Source organism: Mauremys mutica, chromosome 2 (genome assembly GCF_020497125.1).
Source record: "Mauremys mutica isolate MM-2020 ecotype Southern chromosome 2, ASM2049712v1, whole genome shotgun sequence".
NCBI classification, from domain to species: Eukaryota; Metazoa; Chordata; order Testudines; family Geoemydidae; genus Mauremys; species Mauremys mutica.
In genome coordinates, this window is record NC_059073.1 from 70,209,549 (window position 1) to 70,225,611 (window position 16,063).

The 16,063-nt window shown below is 45.1% G+C and overlaps 1 protein-coding gene across 1 annotated transcript in view; it reads left to right on the forward strand.

Moving 5' to 3' along the window:
• Positions 1-11,994: 11,994 nt before the first annotated feature.
• LOC123364524 (transmembrane protein 68-like) overlaps positions 11,995-16,063 on the forward strand; it is a 45,106-nt gene continuing 41,037 nt past the window's right edge. Inside the window, exon 1 of the mRNA XM_045006731.1 lies at positions 11,995-12,310. Coding sequence (XP_044862666.1) covers positions 11,995-12,310 — 316 coding nt within the window. The remainder of the gene's footprint in view (positions 12,311-16,063) is intronic.

The following is a 16,063-nucleotide window of genomic DNA, read 5'->3' on the forward strand; positions in this document are numbered from 1 at the left end:
CGCCCTCGATATGAAGGACGCGTATTTCCACTTCGCCATTTACCCGCCGCACAGACAGTATCTCCGTTTTGTGGTCAAACAACAGCACTTCCAGTTCACGGTGCTTCCCTTCGGTCTTTCTACGGACCCAAGAGTCTTCACCAAATGTATGGCCGTGGTACCTGCCTCCCTCTGCCGTCGTCGAATACACGTCTACCCGTACCTTGACGATTGGCTCATTCGAGGGACTTACCAGTTGCAAGTATCACAGCACCTGTGTATCGTCAAAGACCTCTTCGGGAGGCTAGGCCTCATGATCAACGTAGAAAAGTCTACTCTGACTCCAACGCAGAGAATAGACTTTATTGGGGCAGTTCTGGACTCCAATCTGGCCAGGGCCTGCCTTCCTCTGCCACATTTTCAGGCAATATCTTCGATCATTCGAAGTTTTCAATCCTTCCCGACAACGTCGGTGTGCACCTGCCTCGGCCTATTAGGTCACATGGCGTCCTGCACCTTTGTGACCAAGTACGCGAGGCTGCGACTTCGGTGCTTCCAAACCTGGCTTGCATCACTATACCGTCCACACAGAGACAATCTAGATTCGGTGATCACTATCCCCAGGTCGGTTCTCGACTCCCTCACTTGGTGGTTAGACCCCACTCTAGTCTGCGCAGGGATGCCGTTCCACCCACCTCAACCCTCGGTGGCACTAACCACGGACGCATCATCTCTGGGTTGGGGTGCCCAACTCGGGAACTTTCACACTCAAGGCCTCTGGTCGCCCCAGGAGCTGGCCTTGCATATCAACGTGAGGGAGCTGAGGGCAGTCCGTCTAGCATTCCAGGTGTTTCGGGTCCATCTCCAAGGCCACTGTGTATCAGTGTTCACAGACAACACAATGACCATGTTTTACATAAACAAGCAGGGCGGGGCACGCTTCTCCCTCCTTTGTCAAGAAGCCACTCACTTGTGGGACTTTTGCATAGCCCACTCTATCGATTGGGTAGCGTCTTTTCTCCCAGGAGTCCAGAACACTCTGGCAGATCGCCTCAGCAGGTCTTTCCTGTCTCACGAGTGGTCGATCTGTCCCGACGTCATCCATTCCATTTTCCGGAGGTGGGGCTTTCCCTGCATAGACCTCTTTGCCTCCTGAGAGAACAGGAAATGCCAGGTGTTCTGCTCCTACCAAGGATGCTCCCCGGGCTCCCTCTCAGAAGCATTCCTCCTCCCGTGGACAAGGCATCTATTTTATGCCTTCCCGCCATTTCCCCTCATTCACAGAGTCCTACTCAAGCTCCGCAGGGACAGAGCCAACCTGATCCTCATTGCTCCAGCGTGGCCGAGGCAGCATTGGTACACCCTGTTGTTCGACCTCTCAGTGGCAGATCCGATCCCCCTGCCACTGTGGCCGAACCTCATAACGCAGGACTTTGGCAGGCTTCACCACCCAGACCTGCAGTCCCTTCATCTCACAGTATGGCTCCTATGTGGTTGAACCAATCTGAGTTGTGTTGCTCTCCCTCGGTGCAACAGGTTCTCTTGGGAAGTAGAAAGCCTTCCACTAGGATGACTTATCTCGCAAAGTGGAAGCGTTTCTCACACTGGTGCGCTCAGAGTGACTTAGTTCCCGGACAGGTGTCTATCCCTACTGTCCTCAATTACCTTTGGTCCCTGAAAGAGCAGGGCCTGGCGGTCTCTTCTATAAAGGTACATCTGGCAGCTATTTCCGCCTTCCAACCGGGCGAAAGTGGCCGTTCTATTTTTTCTCACCCCATGGTTTCCAGGTTCCTTAAGGGATTGGAATGGTTGTACCCACAAGTTAGGTGCCCAACCCCCACCTGGGATCTAAACCTGGTGTTGACCAAGCTTATGGGGGCCCCCTTCGAGCCTCTGGCCACCTGCTCCCTGCTGTACCTTTCCTGGAAGACGGCCTTCCTCATCGCTATCACCTCGGTGAGGCGAGTCTCGGAGCTTCGTGCCTTGACGGCTGATCCCCCGTATACTGTCTTCCACAAGGACAAGGTACATCTATGGCCACACCCCTCTTTCCTCCCTAAGGTGGTGTCTGCCTTTCACATCAATCAGGACATCTTCCTCCCAGTTTTTTTCCCGAAGCCGCACTCATCGCGCCGGAAACAACAACTACATACTTTGGATGTCCGTAGAGCTCTCGCTTTTTATATAGAGAGAACAAAACCCTTCCAGCGTTCACCCCAGCTCTTTGTAGCGGTGTCGGACCGTGTGAAGGGCATGCCGGTCTCTTCCCAATGAATCTCGTCTTGGGTGACATCCTGCATCCGAACGTGCTACGACTTGGCTCACGTTCCTGCAGGCCATCCCACCGCTCATTCTACACGGGCGCAGGCCTCTTCTGCCACCTTCCTGGCTCATGTCCCCATCCAGGAAATATGTCAGGCAGCTACCTGGTCATTGATTCACACCTTTGCCTCACACTACGCATTGGTCCAACAGTCCAGAGACGATGCAGCCTTCGACTCAGCAGTTTTGCTTTCTGCAATGTCTCACTCCGATCCCACTGCCTAGGTAAGGCTTGGGAATCACCTAACTGGAATGGATATGAGCAAGCACTCGAAGAAGAAAAGACAGTTACTCACCGTTGTAACTGTTGTTCTTTGAGATGTGTTGCTCATATCCATTCCAAATTCGCCCTCCTTCCCCACTGTCGGAGTAGCCGGCAAGAAGGAACTGAGGGGCGGATGGGTCGGCAGGGGTATATATCCGGCACCATGGCGGCGCCACTCCAGGGGGCGCCCAGCTGCCCCACCAAGTGTTGCTAGGGTAAAAATCTTCCGACGAATGTGCCTGCGGTGTAGGGATATTAAAGAAGGTTTATATTAAACATGGTTTATATGAGAAATGATTTATTGATTTATTGTTAATTAATACTTTATAACTTAAGGTTTATGTTAGAAGTAAATTTGTGATTCCCAACATTTAGCTTCTAACCTGCAAGCCACCAGCTGTGTCTGTGTAAAGCCTGCTCAAAGAGATACTTGGTATAAAACTTGTTAAACATTAATTATCTCTAAGTAAGCCAAAACAGTAGCTGTTATAGTGTATAGATAGAGACCCCCACCCTCTGTAAGTTTTCATCTCACTTTATCTTTGCTTGTTAAAAGACAGGGAGTCTCACATAAATTGGTAACACCCCAAAAGGTAAAGAAACAGTGAAATAGATGTAATTAAGATAGAGAATGTATGTGAATGCATGCCTAGTTTAAACAATAAATGAATGGTTAGGGAGTCACCAGCCTGAAGAATTCAGTGTCGGCTGAAGAAGGTGTCAAGTGGGATCAACCAGATGACCCCCGGAGGGCAAACTGGAATCCACCCACCACACCTCAAAGGAAGGAAAAACAAAACATCTAATAACATGGAGCCAGCCATCTGCTGATTGATTTAGCAACAGCAGAATGAAGCAACTCCTATGAACTAACATAGGGGAAAATCCCTATAAAACTGGACTCTAAAGACTGAGGACTTTGAGTCTATGGTTCTGCTGCCAGCCTCCAGGAGCATCAGATGCATCTGACACAGACTCGGCTCCATCCTCATGACCAAGATACCTGGCCAGTAACTTGGCATGAGCAACATCTAGGCTGGTAACTATAACATCTATACAGAACCTGAATGAATGATTGTGTGGATGAATATATGTGTGTGTGTGTGTGTATAAGGAATAAGTAGTAATAGAAACAAGTAGGAAAACATTCTTTTGTTTTGTTATGGTATTTACAATAAATGTGGCATCTTTGCCTTATCCCTCTTAATAAGATCCTACTGGTTTTTATTGGTATAACAGCGGCGCGCACACACCTAACTGGAATGGATAGGAGCAACACATCTCAAAGAACAACAGTTACAATGGTGAGTAACCGTCTTTTATCCTTGGAGACCCAGCCTACCCCTTAATGCCATATATTTGAAGAATGGATATCTGTGACCTGAGTGACTATGCATACAAGGTGATATAATAAACTTACGGATGCAGTTGAGCCTGGCTGTATGTTTACACATGGGACTAACGGGGGAGTGAGAATTACTCCTACTCCCTTGCATGGATTATCTGCCTCATCAGACCATACACAGGGTGATGCTGAAGAGAGTAGTTGCTGCTGCTCCTCTTCTCACTGATGGGAGAAGACGCTTGGCTCACCACACCCAGTGCACCAGCCACTGCAGCTAGGTGGCATGGAGGAGACGTGCAGGGGCAGCTGTTTTCCCCTGTGGAACAAGGGGGAAACCGGAGCTACACTGTGACTTTCATAGGTGCTCCTGGGGCAGTGCAACTACGTGCTATCCATTACTTGCACAATCCAACCTCTGTGAAGGAGAGATTTGTAGGATCCCATCTCACTCAAGGCTCAAAAAAGCTCACTCAGTAAAGCGAGTCATTGAGGCCTCAATGGAGCAAAGCATTCAGGCATGCAGTAGAAATAGTCACCTGCTTAGAGTTACACGCATGCTTAAATGCTTTTTGGGTTGGAACCGCAGAGTGTTTCTTAGGGCTCGGCTACACTTACAAATTTGCAGCGCTGCAGCAGGGTGTGAAAACACACCCTCTCCAGCGCTGCAAATTGCGGTGCTGCAAAGCGCCAGTGTGGTCAAAGCCCCAGCGCTGGGAGCGCGGCTCCCAGCGCTGTCCGTTATTCCCCACAGGGAGGTGGAGTACGGACAGCGCTGGGAGAGCTTTCTCCCAGCACTGGTGCTTTGACTACACTTAGCGCTTCAAAGCGCTGCCGCGGCAGCGCTACCGCGGCAGCGCTTTGAAGTGCTAAGTGTAGCCACAGCCTTAGCAATATAACACTATTCTGGCCATTTGGTAAGCAGCTCCACATGGCAAGATTTAAGTGTCAGTGCCAGAAGGCATTACAGGGGCAGGCGGTGCAGTCAACTTCCACAATTTAAATTGTTACTTTGCGAATGTCGCAACAGTTTGAGCTTTTCTTAAGCCTCAGCTCACGCAGTCCTGCAATTGCATAAGAATCAGTTCTCATTTTTAATAAAAGCTTCTAGCACTCAAAGTTAAGAAAAAGAGCTTGAAAAGAGCTTCATTATTAAATATAATATATCACAAATGAAAGAAAGGGGTAGTTGATAGTAATGAATATAAATCAGAAGCTAGGACCTGTAGAAAACTGATAAAGGAAGCAAAGTGACACAAGGAGAAATCTATGTCCAGCAAAGTTCAGGACAATAAGGACTTCAAGTATATTAGAAAGAAAAAGAATCCTGACAATGGTAGTGGTCCATTACTAGATAGATATGATAGAACTAGCAATAACAATTCAGGAAAGGCAGATGTGTTTAATAAATAAATATTTGTTCTATATTTGGGGGAAAAACAGATCATATAGTCTCATCTCGGGAGTATGCTAAATAGCAACTACTACAGTTAGACATTTTTAATTCAGCAGTTCCATATAAATTTCATCCAAGAATTTTAAAAAAGCTGGCTGAGGAGTTTGCTGGACTGCTAATGTTGATTTTTACTATGTCTTGGCACATTAGGGAAGTTCCAGAAGACTGGAAGAAAGCTAATGTTGTGCCAATATTTTAAAAGGGTAAACAGGATGACCCATGTAATTATAGGGCTGCAAGTCTGACATCAACTGGGAGTGGCTGATAAAGAATTAAAGGAATGTAATATGATTGTTACCAATCAACATGGGTTTATGGAAAATAGATCCTGTCTAACCTGACTTCTATTTCTAATGAAATTATAGGTGTGGGTGATAAAGGCAATAGTGTTGATGTAATATACTTAGACTTCTGTAAGGCGTTTGACTTGGTACTGCATGACATTTTGATTAAAAAACTAGAACAATATAAAATTAACATGGCATGTATTAAATGGATTAAAAACTGGCTAACTGATAGGTTTAAATTGTAATTTTAAACAGAGAATCATCATCGAGTGGGTGTGTTTCTAGTGAGGTCCTGCAGGGATATATTGTTGGCCCTATGCTATTTAATATTTTTACCAAAACCCTAGGAGAAAACATAAAATCACTGCTGGTAAAGTTTGCAGATGACACAAAAGTTGGGGGAGTAGTAAATAATTAAGAGGACTGGTCACTAGTACAGAGCAATCTGGATTGCTTGGTAAACCAGGCTCAAGCAAATAATAGGTGGTTTAATATGGCTAAATGTGAATATATACATCTAGGAATGAAGAATGTAGGCCATACTAACAGAATCGGGGAAGGGGGGGCTCTATCTTGGGAAGCAATGACTTTGCGGGTCATGGTGGATAGTTAGCTGAACATAAACGCCCAATGTGCTGCTGTGGCCAAAAGGGCTAATACAATTCTTGGATGCATTAATAGGGGAGTCTTAAATAGGAGTAGAGAGGTTATTTTACCTCTATTTTTGGTGTGACTGCTTCTGGAGTCCACAATTCTAGAAGGGTGTTGATAAATTGGAGAGAGTTCAGAGAAGAACCACAGTTTATGAGTACTTACATGGGGAACAAATATTTAATAATGAGCTCTTCAGTCTAGCAAAGAAAGGTTTAATACAATCCAGTGGCTGGAAGCTGAAGCTAGACAAATTCAGACTGGAAATAAGGTGCAAATATCTAACAGTGAAAGTAATTAACCACTGGAACTATGTGCCAAGGGTTGTAATAGATTCTCCATGACTGCTATTTTTTAAATCAAGACTGTATGTTTTTCTAAAATATATACTTTAGGATTTACTTTGGGTCAGTTCTGTGGCCTTTGTTATACAGAGGTCAGACTACATGGTCACAATGTAGGGACTTCTGGCCTTGGAATCTATGAAAAGATGAGCAAAGTAACCTAAAAGCTCAGAAACCAGAAGGCAAAAAGAAAGGAACTCACAATACCTTATGTTTTTAAAATCTCATGGACTTTAAGCCAATCATGATTTCAGCATTGCCAACCCCAAATGTTCAAAAATCATGAACCAGGCTCACCAAAAATCATGAGATTGACTTTAAAATTATGTAAAAATAATAGATTTGGTGTTTTTATTTGCCTTCTGCTTGTTGAGACTTTAGGGAATATTGGTGTCACATTCTGAAGCTGTCTTCACAGCCATGAGGACTAGAAATGTATTTTTCTAAGAATGAAGGCTGAAAGCATCACATTTCCACTTGACTCCAGGAGCTGAGGCTTTAAGGAAAACAATAATTAGCAAGAGAATCATGACAAAATCATGAGAGTTGGTAACACTCTGATTTTTGGGGTGTCTGGTTCATTATTTTTGAATGATTAGGGATAGCAATACAGGGGGCCAAGTTTTTATTTAAACAGTTATTAGCACATTTCAAGAAAATCTAAAGAAAGGCATTTGGGTTTGACACCAAAAGAATAAAATAAATATATAGTCACCCATGCCTTGCAGAATCATCCAGCCAAGGGAGCTTTTACCTAGTCACAGAGGAAGACTCTTGTGATAAAGATGCAAACAGATATCTTATTTCCACTTGTGATCAAATCAAAGCAAGAGCTGAAAAGCAGCTAAGCCCTCAATTTTTGGCTTTATCAGCTAAGGGTATGGCTACACTTGCAGCTGTACAGCACTGTGAGTTAAACCTGTCTTTGTACAGCTGAGTAGGGAAAGCGCTGCAGTCTGTCCACGCTGACAGCTACCCGCGCACTGTCATGGCCACATTTGCAGCATCTGCAGCAGCATTGGGAGCAGTGCATTATGGACAGCTATCCCAGCGTTCAAGTGGCTGCAACGTGCTTTTCAAAAGGGTGGGGTGGGGTGGGGTGGGGTGGAGTGTGACTGGGAGCGTGGGGGAGAAAGAGAGTGGATTTTTGGAGCCGACACTGTGTCAGCAGCTGCCTTGCAAGTTCCACCCCCCTCCCCCACCCCTCTCTCACTCACTGAAAGCAAACAGCAGCTGTTTGTTTTTTCCTCACAGACCAGATAAGCAGCCGCCCGCCCTCCAGGCTGCTTCTCTCCTCAAGCCCCCTCCCTCCCCCTCTCTTCAAGCAAACACTAGCTGTGGGCATTCCAAAGGGAGCCCCCCATGCCTCTGCTCATTCATAGCAAACAGGAGATGTGTTTGTGTTTTTGAAAACCATCTCCGGGAGCCCAGAGTTCACAACAAAACAAAGAGAGACATCACAACAAAACAAAGAGAGTAATCTTCAGTTAAAAGGATTATGGGAAGCTTCCGGAGGGCAGTCACAGTGTACTAAGATTATTCCCTGTTTACACTGGCGCCCCAGCGCAGCAGCAGCAACAGCAGCGCTAAACTCTTTATTCCTCTTGGGGAGGTGGAGTACAAGCAGCGCTGTTGCCACGGAGATACAGCGCTGTATGTGCCTTGCCAGAGTGGAAGGGGAGTGAGTTACAGCGCTATAAAGCCACCAACAGCGCTGTAACTCTCAACTGCAGCCAAGGCCTAAGGCTTTGGCTACACTTGCATTTCAAAGCGCTGCCGCGGCAGCGCTTTGAAGCGCTAAGTGTAATCAAAGCACCAGCGCTGGGAGAAAACTCTCCCAGCGCTGTCCGTACTCCACTTCCCTGTGGGGAATAACGGACAGCGCTGGGAGCGCGGTTCCCAGCGCTGGGGCTTTGACTACACTGGCGCTTTGTAGCGCCACAATTTGCAGCGCTGCAGAGGGTGTGTTTTCACACCCTGCTGCAGCGCTGCAAATTTGTAAGTGTAGCCAAGCCCATAGTCGACAATGTTTCTTTTTTACAAAATGGAAAGTGCATTTCTCCTATGCCGCTGAGGAATCCAGTTGGTCAAAGAAGCCATTCAGCATTGACAACTTGTTTTCCTTTGGTTTCCCAATGTTAATCATATTGCCAAGGTTCTAGTAGTTCTTAGCCTGTCTCTGGAAAGAAATACTGTAGTATGTGACCATTTCCCTCCCTCGCCTTGCTTCAGCCAGAGCTGAGCCATAGAAACAAGATACCCCACGCTGCTATCAGAGGCTTATGACCTTCGGGGCCAGTTTTTATCATTGGGGATGGAAGGGAGCGGAACAGTGGTTGTCTACACTAGGACCCTTACAGTGACTCGGCTTTGCCGCTGCAACCACCCCGTTGTAAGGTGCGTGGCCGCTCTTCATCACTGGGCGCGAGCTCGCCCATCCACAAAATAAAACCACCCCCAACCAGAGCGGTAGCTCCGTCGAGGCTCCCGCAGACTAAGCTGCTGTCCGCGCCCGCGCTCCTCATCGCTAGAACTTTTGTCGTCCCGTTTTTTGTCCCAATCCCGGCTCAAGGTCGCTCCGAAGGCCAGGGGGGCAGGGCCCAGGATAGGGCGGGCTCCGCTTGTGCCTCTGGGCGATTTTCACAAGCACCCGAAACTGGCACCAGCCCTTCTACCGGGTGCCGCCCTCCGGCCCTGCTCCCCCGGCCGGGACCCAGCGGCGCTGGAGACGAAGCGGAGCGCGGAGCTCAGAGCCGGAGCCCGGTGAGCTGCAGGAATCCTTGAGCGCGGGGGACTCTCGGTCCCGGGGGGCGGCTGGGGACTAAGGCGCGGGCTCCACGCGGCGGCTGCTCCGCTGACGCGAGAGCGACAGGGCACAAGGTGGGGAGCGAGCGCGGCCAGCGGAGCAGCCGCAGGGTCCCGGTTCCCCGGGCTGCGGTGCAGCCTCTGCCCTGCGCGGGCGCCTCCTTCCGCCTTGTGCCTGCGCCTGGCGCGGCTCGCGCCAGTACAGTAGTTACTTTAGTTTAGTTTGTGCATTTGACAGAAGGGGAGGGGGCTCTGCCAGGGGCAACAAACAAAAATGATGCCGAGAAGCAGGAGAAAGCTCGTGTTGGAAGAGAGGTTGGGATGATCGGGACCGTTTAGAGATGGAGAAAAAAGAGGCGCTAATTTGCTAAACTTCTCTCAACCCAATCTTCTCTCATAAGGCAACAATGGGACATTCAAGGAAATTAACAGGCTCACATTTAAAAGGGATAAAAGGATCTTTTACCTAATGCATAAGTAGCATGTGGGAACTGCCACAATATATCATCACAAGAGTTTAGTAGCGCGCGCGCGCGCACACACACACACACACACACACACACAGTTAGACGTTTATATGAATTCAGGGAACATCTGCAGTAAGGTTAGGTAATATTTAAGAAAACTGGAAGTGATCAACTCTTATTCTTCAGGGATTAACTAACTTCTAATTGATGGGCATTGGATTAGCTCAGGGGTAGGCAACCTATGGCACGGGTGCCAAAGGTGGCACATGAGCTGATTTTCAATGGCACTCACACAGCCCAGGTCCGGGCCTCCAGTCCAGGAGGCTCTGCATTTTAATTTAATTTTAAATGAAGCTTTTTAAACATGTTAAAAACCTTATTTACTTTACATACAACAATAGTTTAGTTATATATTATAGACTTATGGAAAGAAACCTAAAAACGTTAAAATGTATTACTGGCACGCAAAACCTGAAATTAGAGTGAATAAATGAAGACTCGGCACACCACTTCTGAAAGGTTGCCGACTCCTGGATTAGCTGAATGATGAGTGTTCTGTAGAGTATAAAGAAGACAGACTAGGAGCAGGTTATTCCATAAATGCCCACTTCAGTGTTTCTTGCATCTTGTAATGGTCACTGAGAGAGACAGAACACTGGCCCAGATGAAACACTGGCCCATCTGGCAATTCCTACATTCACATGATTGCATTCTGTGTATAGACAGTTTCACCAGTTCCCTTTTGCAGCCAGTCAGGTTCTCTTGGTTGGGTTTTCCATGGAGCAAAGGGAAGAAAATATAGTTAAAGAGTAAAATGTGATTGAAAACCCACAAACACTGGCATATGGGGTCAGGGGCACATATAGGAGCTGAAACTATTTCTAACTGACTATTTTTAAAATTGATTTGACTTAAAGTTGACAGTGTCTGTATAAGGATATTTGTCAAATACCATGGCAGGTTTCCAATGTAAGAGTTGTGGGAGTTGCACTTTTACATCAGTTTATTTGGCTTATTTATCTTTCAGTTATTAGCATTAGCATTTGTAGAAGCTTCTGACCTTGAATATAAGCTTTCCTGTAGTCTTAATTTTAGAAATATTTCCTATGGTGAGACTATTAAATATTACCAATCCAAAATTGCCAGGGGAGTCCTGCTTAGCCATGCACTGGAGCATGCACAGTGCAGATATTATATTACAGTAATTTAGCTGCTAAATTTGAAATCTCTACTGAGCATGGATGAACTGTGATTTTTCAAAGGCTTATAACTTCACCAAATTTGGGTGGATTTTCATGGGGATAGCAAAAGGCACATTATTGACACAAAGGCCACACCCTGCCAAATTGTAAACCCTAGCTCAAAAGGTTTAATAATGGCTTCCATTGGGAGGGAGAGAAGCAAGTGGGGAGAGGACTATGTAGGAAGGAGCAGGTTCCTTATTTTGATACCTTGACCACCTTCCTCTCTGATTGCTAGTTTTCCTACTGCCTCTATGCAGTCCTCCTTCATACTCTTTGAATACACCTTCCGTGTCCATGTCTCCTCTGACCCATTAGTTGCTGCCTTGTCAGCCTCATTTCCTCATCCTCCCCGCCTCATTTGATCTTCAGCCCTGGAACAGCTCATTTGCTCACCAAGATGATGACTCATTGAATCTTGTTCTGAATAAAAACTCTTGCATCTCAGGCTATTCTTTCAGTGCTCCCTCTCTCTAACCATCACCTAATGCCCATCAGTGCTGCTCCTTACCCCCTTGCACAGGCTTTCCATGACACTTGGTCCATCACTGGCCACTGCCAGGATTCCTCTGCTGTAGTCAGTCCCCTCTTCTGCTGATTTTCCTCTGTCACTACTGCAATGTGTTTAAAAATAATTATATCAAAGTCCTACTTCACTTGAGAAAAACAGGATATTAAGAACATAATTTAAATACAACAAAAGCATGTCTGTAACTTTTCTGGTAGTAGTAGGAATAAATGAACAGCGTGTTCTCTCTTTCTAGGGGCAAGGTTAAGAAGCTGCTTTGATTACGAAGAGAGTTTGACTCAGTTTGCCTAATTCTTTTAACAGAAGATGTTAAGTAAAAGTGAATCCCATACTTCATGGCAGGAATCAATGATTAGCTCGACCTGGCTGACTTACATATTAGAAGAATGGACTGGTGTGGAGTACCACTGTTTATACTATATCAGCCTAATCTTGTGTGTGTTGCATCTAATATTGTTTGCACCTATTTTAATTTTTATAATTTTTACTTGCTTTTTAAATTTTCTCCTGCACATTTACAAGAGAAAGAATGGCCTAGATGAGGATTTCTCCAGTAAGTCATGGGACAACGGAAGGTTCATGGTGGCATCCATACTTAGTATGTGTGGAAAACTGTGGTATGGTAAGATATTTTTCTCTCTGAACACTATTATATTGTGATATGCTATCATTTGATTATTAAAAACTGGTATCCTGAACTTTTTGTGGCTGAGCTATAGTTACACTCAGATGGGATTCACTGATAGATATGAGAATTTCTTGACATTTTCCTGGGCATTTTAAGCCATCATAGATAATAGGAATGATGGAGGCTTTCAGCTAGACCACTGATTCTTATCCAGCCCAAGTTGGTAGTAACAAAAACTTTTATCAGCTGATGCTGTTTCTTACTCTCTGGCTGTGTCTACACTTGACTTCTATGTAAAAATGTTCTTATCATCATTGTGACTCTCCCTTTTGTAGCAGCGGTGGGAAATTTTAAAGAAAAAGCCTACTGTAGAAAATGAACATAAGTACTGGTGTGGGTTTATAAATATTAGAACCGTGAGACACATGATAGATTGTAAGTTTTTGCTTAAATTAAAATTATAGGCATAGTGAATGAAGTTAATGCAGTAGATACAGAGCCTGAAAAACTCCTCTGATCCAGAAAGTTTCAAATTTCTATGACTTCTGCTATCTAGAGGCTGATATAAAAGATGAAACCCACAGAGACCAGGGTCAGCATCCTAGAAGAAACTTCTGCATCCTCCCCTTTCCCAACAGATTGGGGTTAGGAGGCCTGGCCTTCTCAGTAACACGATAAACAATTTCAAGGCCTGCAATAGGTGCACTGGAACCAAATTCTGCAGTAACAACCCCTAAATTCAGTGCCAATATTAATAATTTATTCACACTTTATTCTCCATGTTATCCCCTGCCACAGCACACACAAACAGACCCTGTCATTTATAGCTGAAAATACTCCTTGATGTTGAATTGAATAGTGATTATTTGAGGTTGGGATTTTGATTAAGCTCTCCAAGTGACCCAGCTTGATTCCCAGGATTTTGTCTCCTAAAATGTTGGCAAGGCAGTCTGAGTAAGAATGTCTCTCTTCCACCCCCAGTGTGTATCAGGGAAAGTGGTGCACATAGCTGGCTTCATTGGGCCTTGGCTGTTGTGCCTGGGCAGCCCAGCCCACCATCCTACACTTCTGACTCCTTCCACTCCTTGGCACTCATGGGGAGAGAAGGAGGCAAAGTTCCTGGGGCCCTGATTGAGATGAGCAGAGCAGTTTACACCTCTTACAGGTATTGTTTCAGACTCTCTGTAGACTCAGCCCTGGTCTACACCGGGGGGTGTCGACCTAAGATACACTGACTTCAGCTACGTGAATAGCGTAGCTGAAGTTGACCTATTTAGGTGACGTCTACTTACCGTGGCGTGTGCTTGGCGCTGAGTCCACTGCTGCCACTCCCCGTTGACTCTGCTTGTGCCTTTCGTGGTGGTGGAGTACCGGAATCGACGGGAGAGTGCTTGGGGTTCGATTTTGTCACGTCTACACTAGATGCGATAAATCGATCCCCGATAGATCGATCACTACCCGCCAATCCAGGGGGTACTGTAGACGTACCCTCAGAAAGACATTACTGCATTGATTTACTCACTTCACATTGTCAAGGTTATCTCTGCAAACATAAAGGCTAGAAACAATTAAAAAAGAGAGCGCTGGGATTCTGGAGCACAATTGTGTGCCAAGGAGTAAATTCTGCATCAGATTCTCCAATCATGGAATACACTTGACCCTGCTTGGGCGTGAAAGTAGGCAGCATATTTTGGATGTACGTTTGTGAAACAATATGGCAGCACAAAAGACCAATGCATCACATCTGAAACAGGAAGTTGTTAATAATACATCTCCTACATGGTTTAGTGAGACTATTTATCATGTTACTTGCTGCTCAAAGTGCACAAGTTTTGGTGTGGACCAGAGGGGAGTGTTGAAGCTTCCAAGAATTTCCAGACATACGCTAGTTTTGAGAGGTAAAACTAAAACACACAGGCATCAACACTTCATTTAAATGAAGGGGTTCACTTCTTTTGGCATTGAATTCCCTCCCCCCTTCCCTGCCCATGAAAGTGTAAGGCCTTTGTAGCAGAATCAGTGTATTTCAGCTTCTCAGAATATGTCTACACTACAGTTAAAAACTTGTAGCTGGCCTGTGTCAGCTGACTTGGGCTCGGGCTCAGTGGCTATTTAATTGCGGTGTAGCCATTCGGGTTTGGGCTGGAGCCTGGGCTCTGGGACCCTGCGAGGGGGAAACCAGTACTTAGGTTCTGTACAAATAGATGGGAAAGCCACTTATTCCTTTTTTCTAGTTTTAATTTGTGAGTAATCTGCTACTTTTATATAGTCTTTTTAGACTAAAATTACACTTTGGGATGAACTGAGATGCTTTTTTAAACAAGTACAAGGAAATAGTTAAGATCATAAATCCATAACTAAAATACACTGTGAAATAACATAGTTGAAAAATCATTTATTTCATTTACTTGTCAGGACCTCTGTAATTTTTTTTTATTTTTTATTCTTTTGGTAAACATAACAGTGCAAACATCTAAAGCAGAAAAGGGAACTGAAAAATTTAAAGGACTCTTGTTGTGTCACTGTCAGTTCTTGCAGGAGAAATGCAGGACTCTGAACCTACTCTTGGCATGTTAAAACTGCCCCAGAATATCCCCACACTTGGCATATTTCTTTTATTAGGAGACCATCTTTTGTTAAACCAACCAGCATTTGACAGGTCCATGACTCATCTCTATATCTTTAAACATGTACTTTTTGTAAATTTAAAGTGGTATGGGTATTTTGCTGGTAGTTTAAGTTCTTAAACAATATTTTTTCTTAATTTTCTTTTTAAAAGCCTTGGTTCTTATTTTTAAAAGCAAATATCACTTCTTAAAGCAGGTAACCCTGATGTCTATTAGGAATAAAATCTAAAGAGATGGTTTTTGACAAACAGCCAGGTGTGAAAGTAAAGTGGTATGGGCCGGTACAGTGTACTGGTAAAAAGTGGCTGGGGTAGTACTGTCCTTCAGATACCTTAAGCACTGAGTGATCACTGAATGCAATACTTGACCACCCAGACTTCTTCTTTGATGGGAGCAGCAACTGATCCTTTCCACCAGTGCTGAGGGCTTTTGGTTCCTTTCCTCCTCCATCAACCACTATCTTTTCATCCTTTCCCTCTTTCACCCAAAAGAAAAGAGATCCCCCTGCTTGCGTTGAAGTTCAATGACTTAGCCATTAAAGATAGTCCCATTTGGCTGAATGAGTGTGTTCTATCCACGCCACCTTGAACATGTCAAAACTCTCTTCTCCACACCTACTTCCCAAATAGCTTCATTTTGAAGGGGGTCTAAGAATGTTTTCTCCTATTACAGCATCATTGGAGAAGACGTGGGTTAAATAAATCGAAGATCCTTTAACTAAGCTTTACTAAAGTGATACCAAGCCCAATAGGACTCAAAGCTTACACATTTTCTGCAGTTTCAAAGACCAGCTTTTCCTTCCTACACCTCAGCTGACGCAGTAGGAAGTCTATTGGAGTTTCTGATTTGTGGCTGAAAAATTGGAAGTGTGCTCACAAATAAGAGTTTGGATCCTCCTCTCTTCATCTGAGAGCCACCATTGCACACGTAGCCATGGTCTGCACTGCCCTGAGTGTCATTCCTCAGCCCCAGCCCCAGAAGAAGTCATCAGCTAGGAACCCCCAGTTAGGGTGACCAGATGTCCTGATTTTATAGGGACAGTACTGATATTTGGGGCTTTTTTTATATGGGATCCTATTACCCCTCAAACTCTGTCCTGATTTTTCACACTTGTTATCTG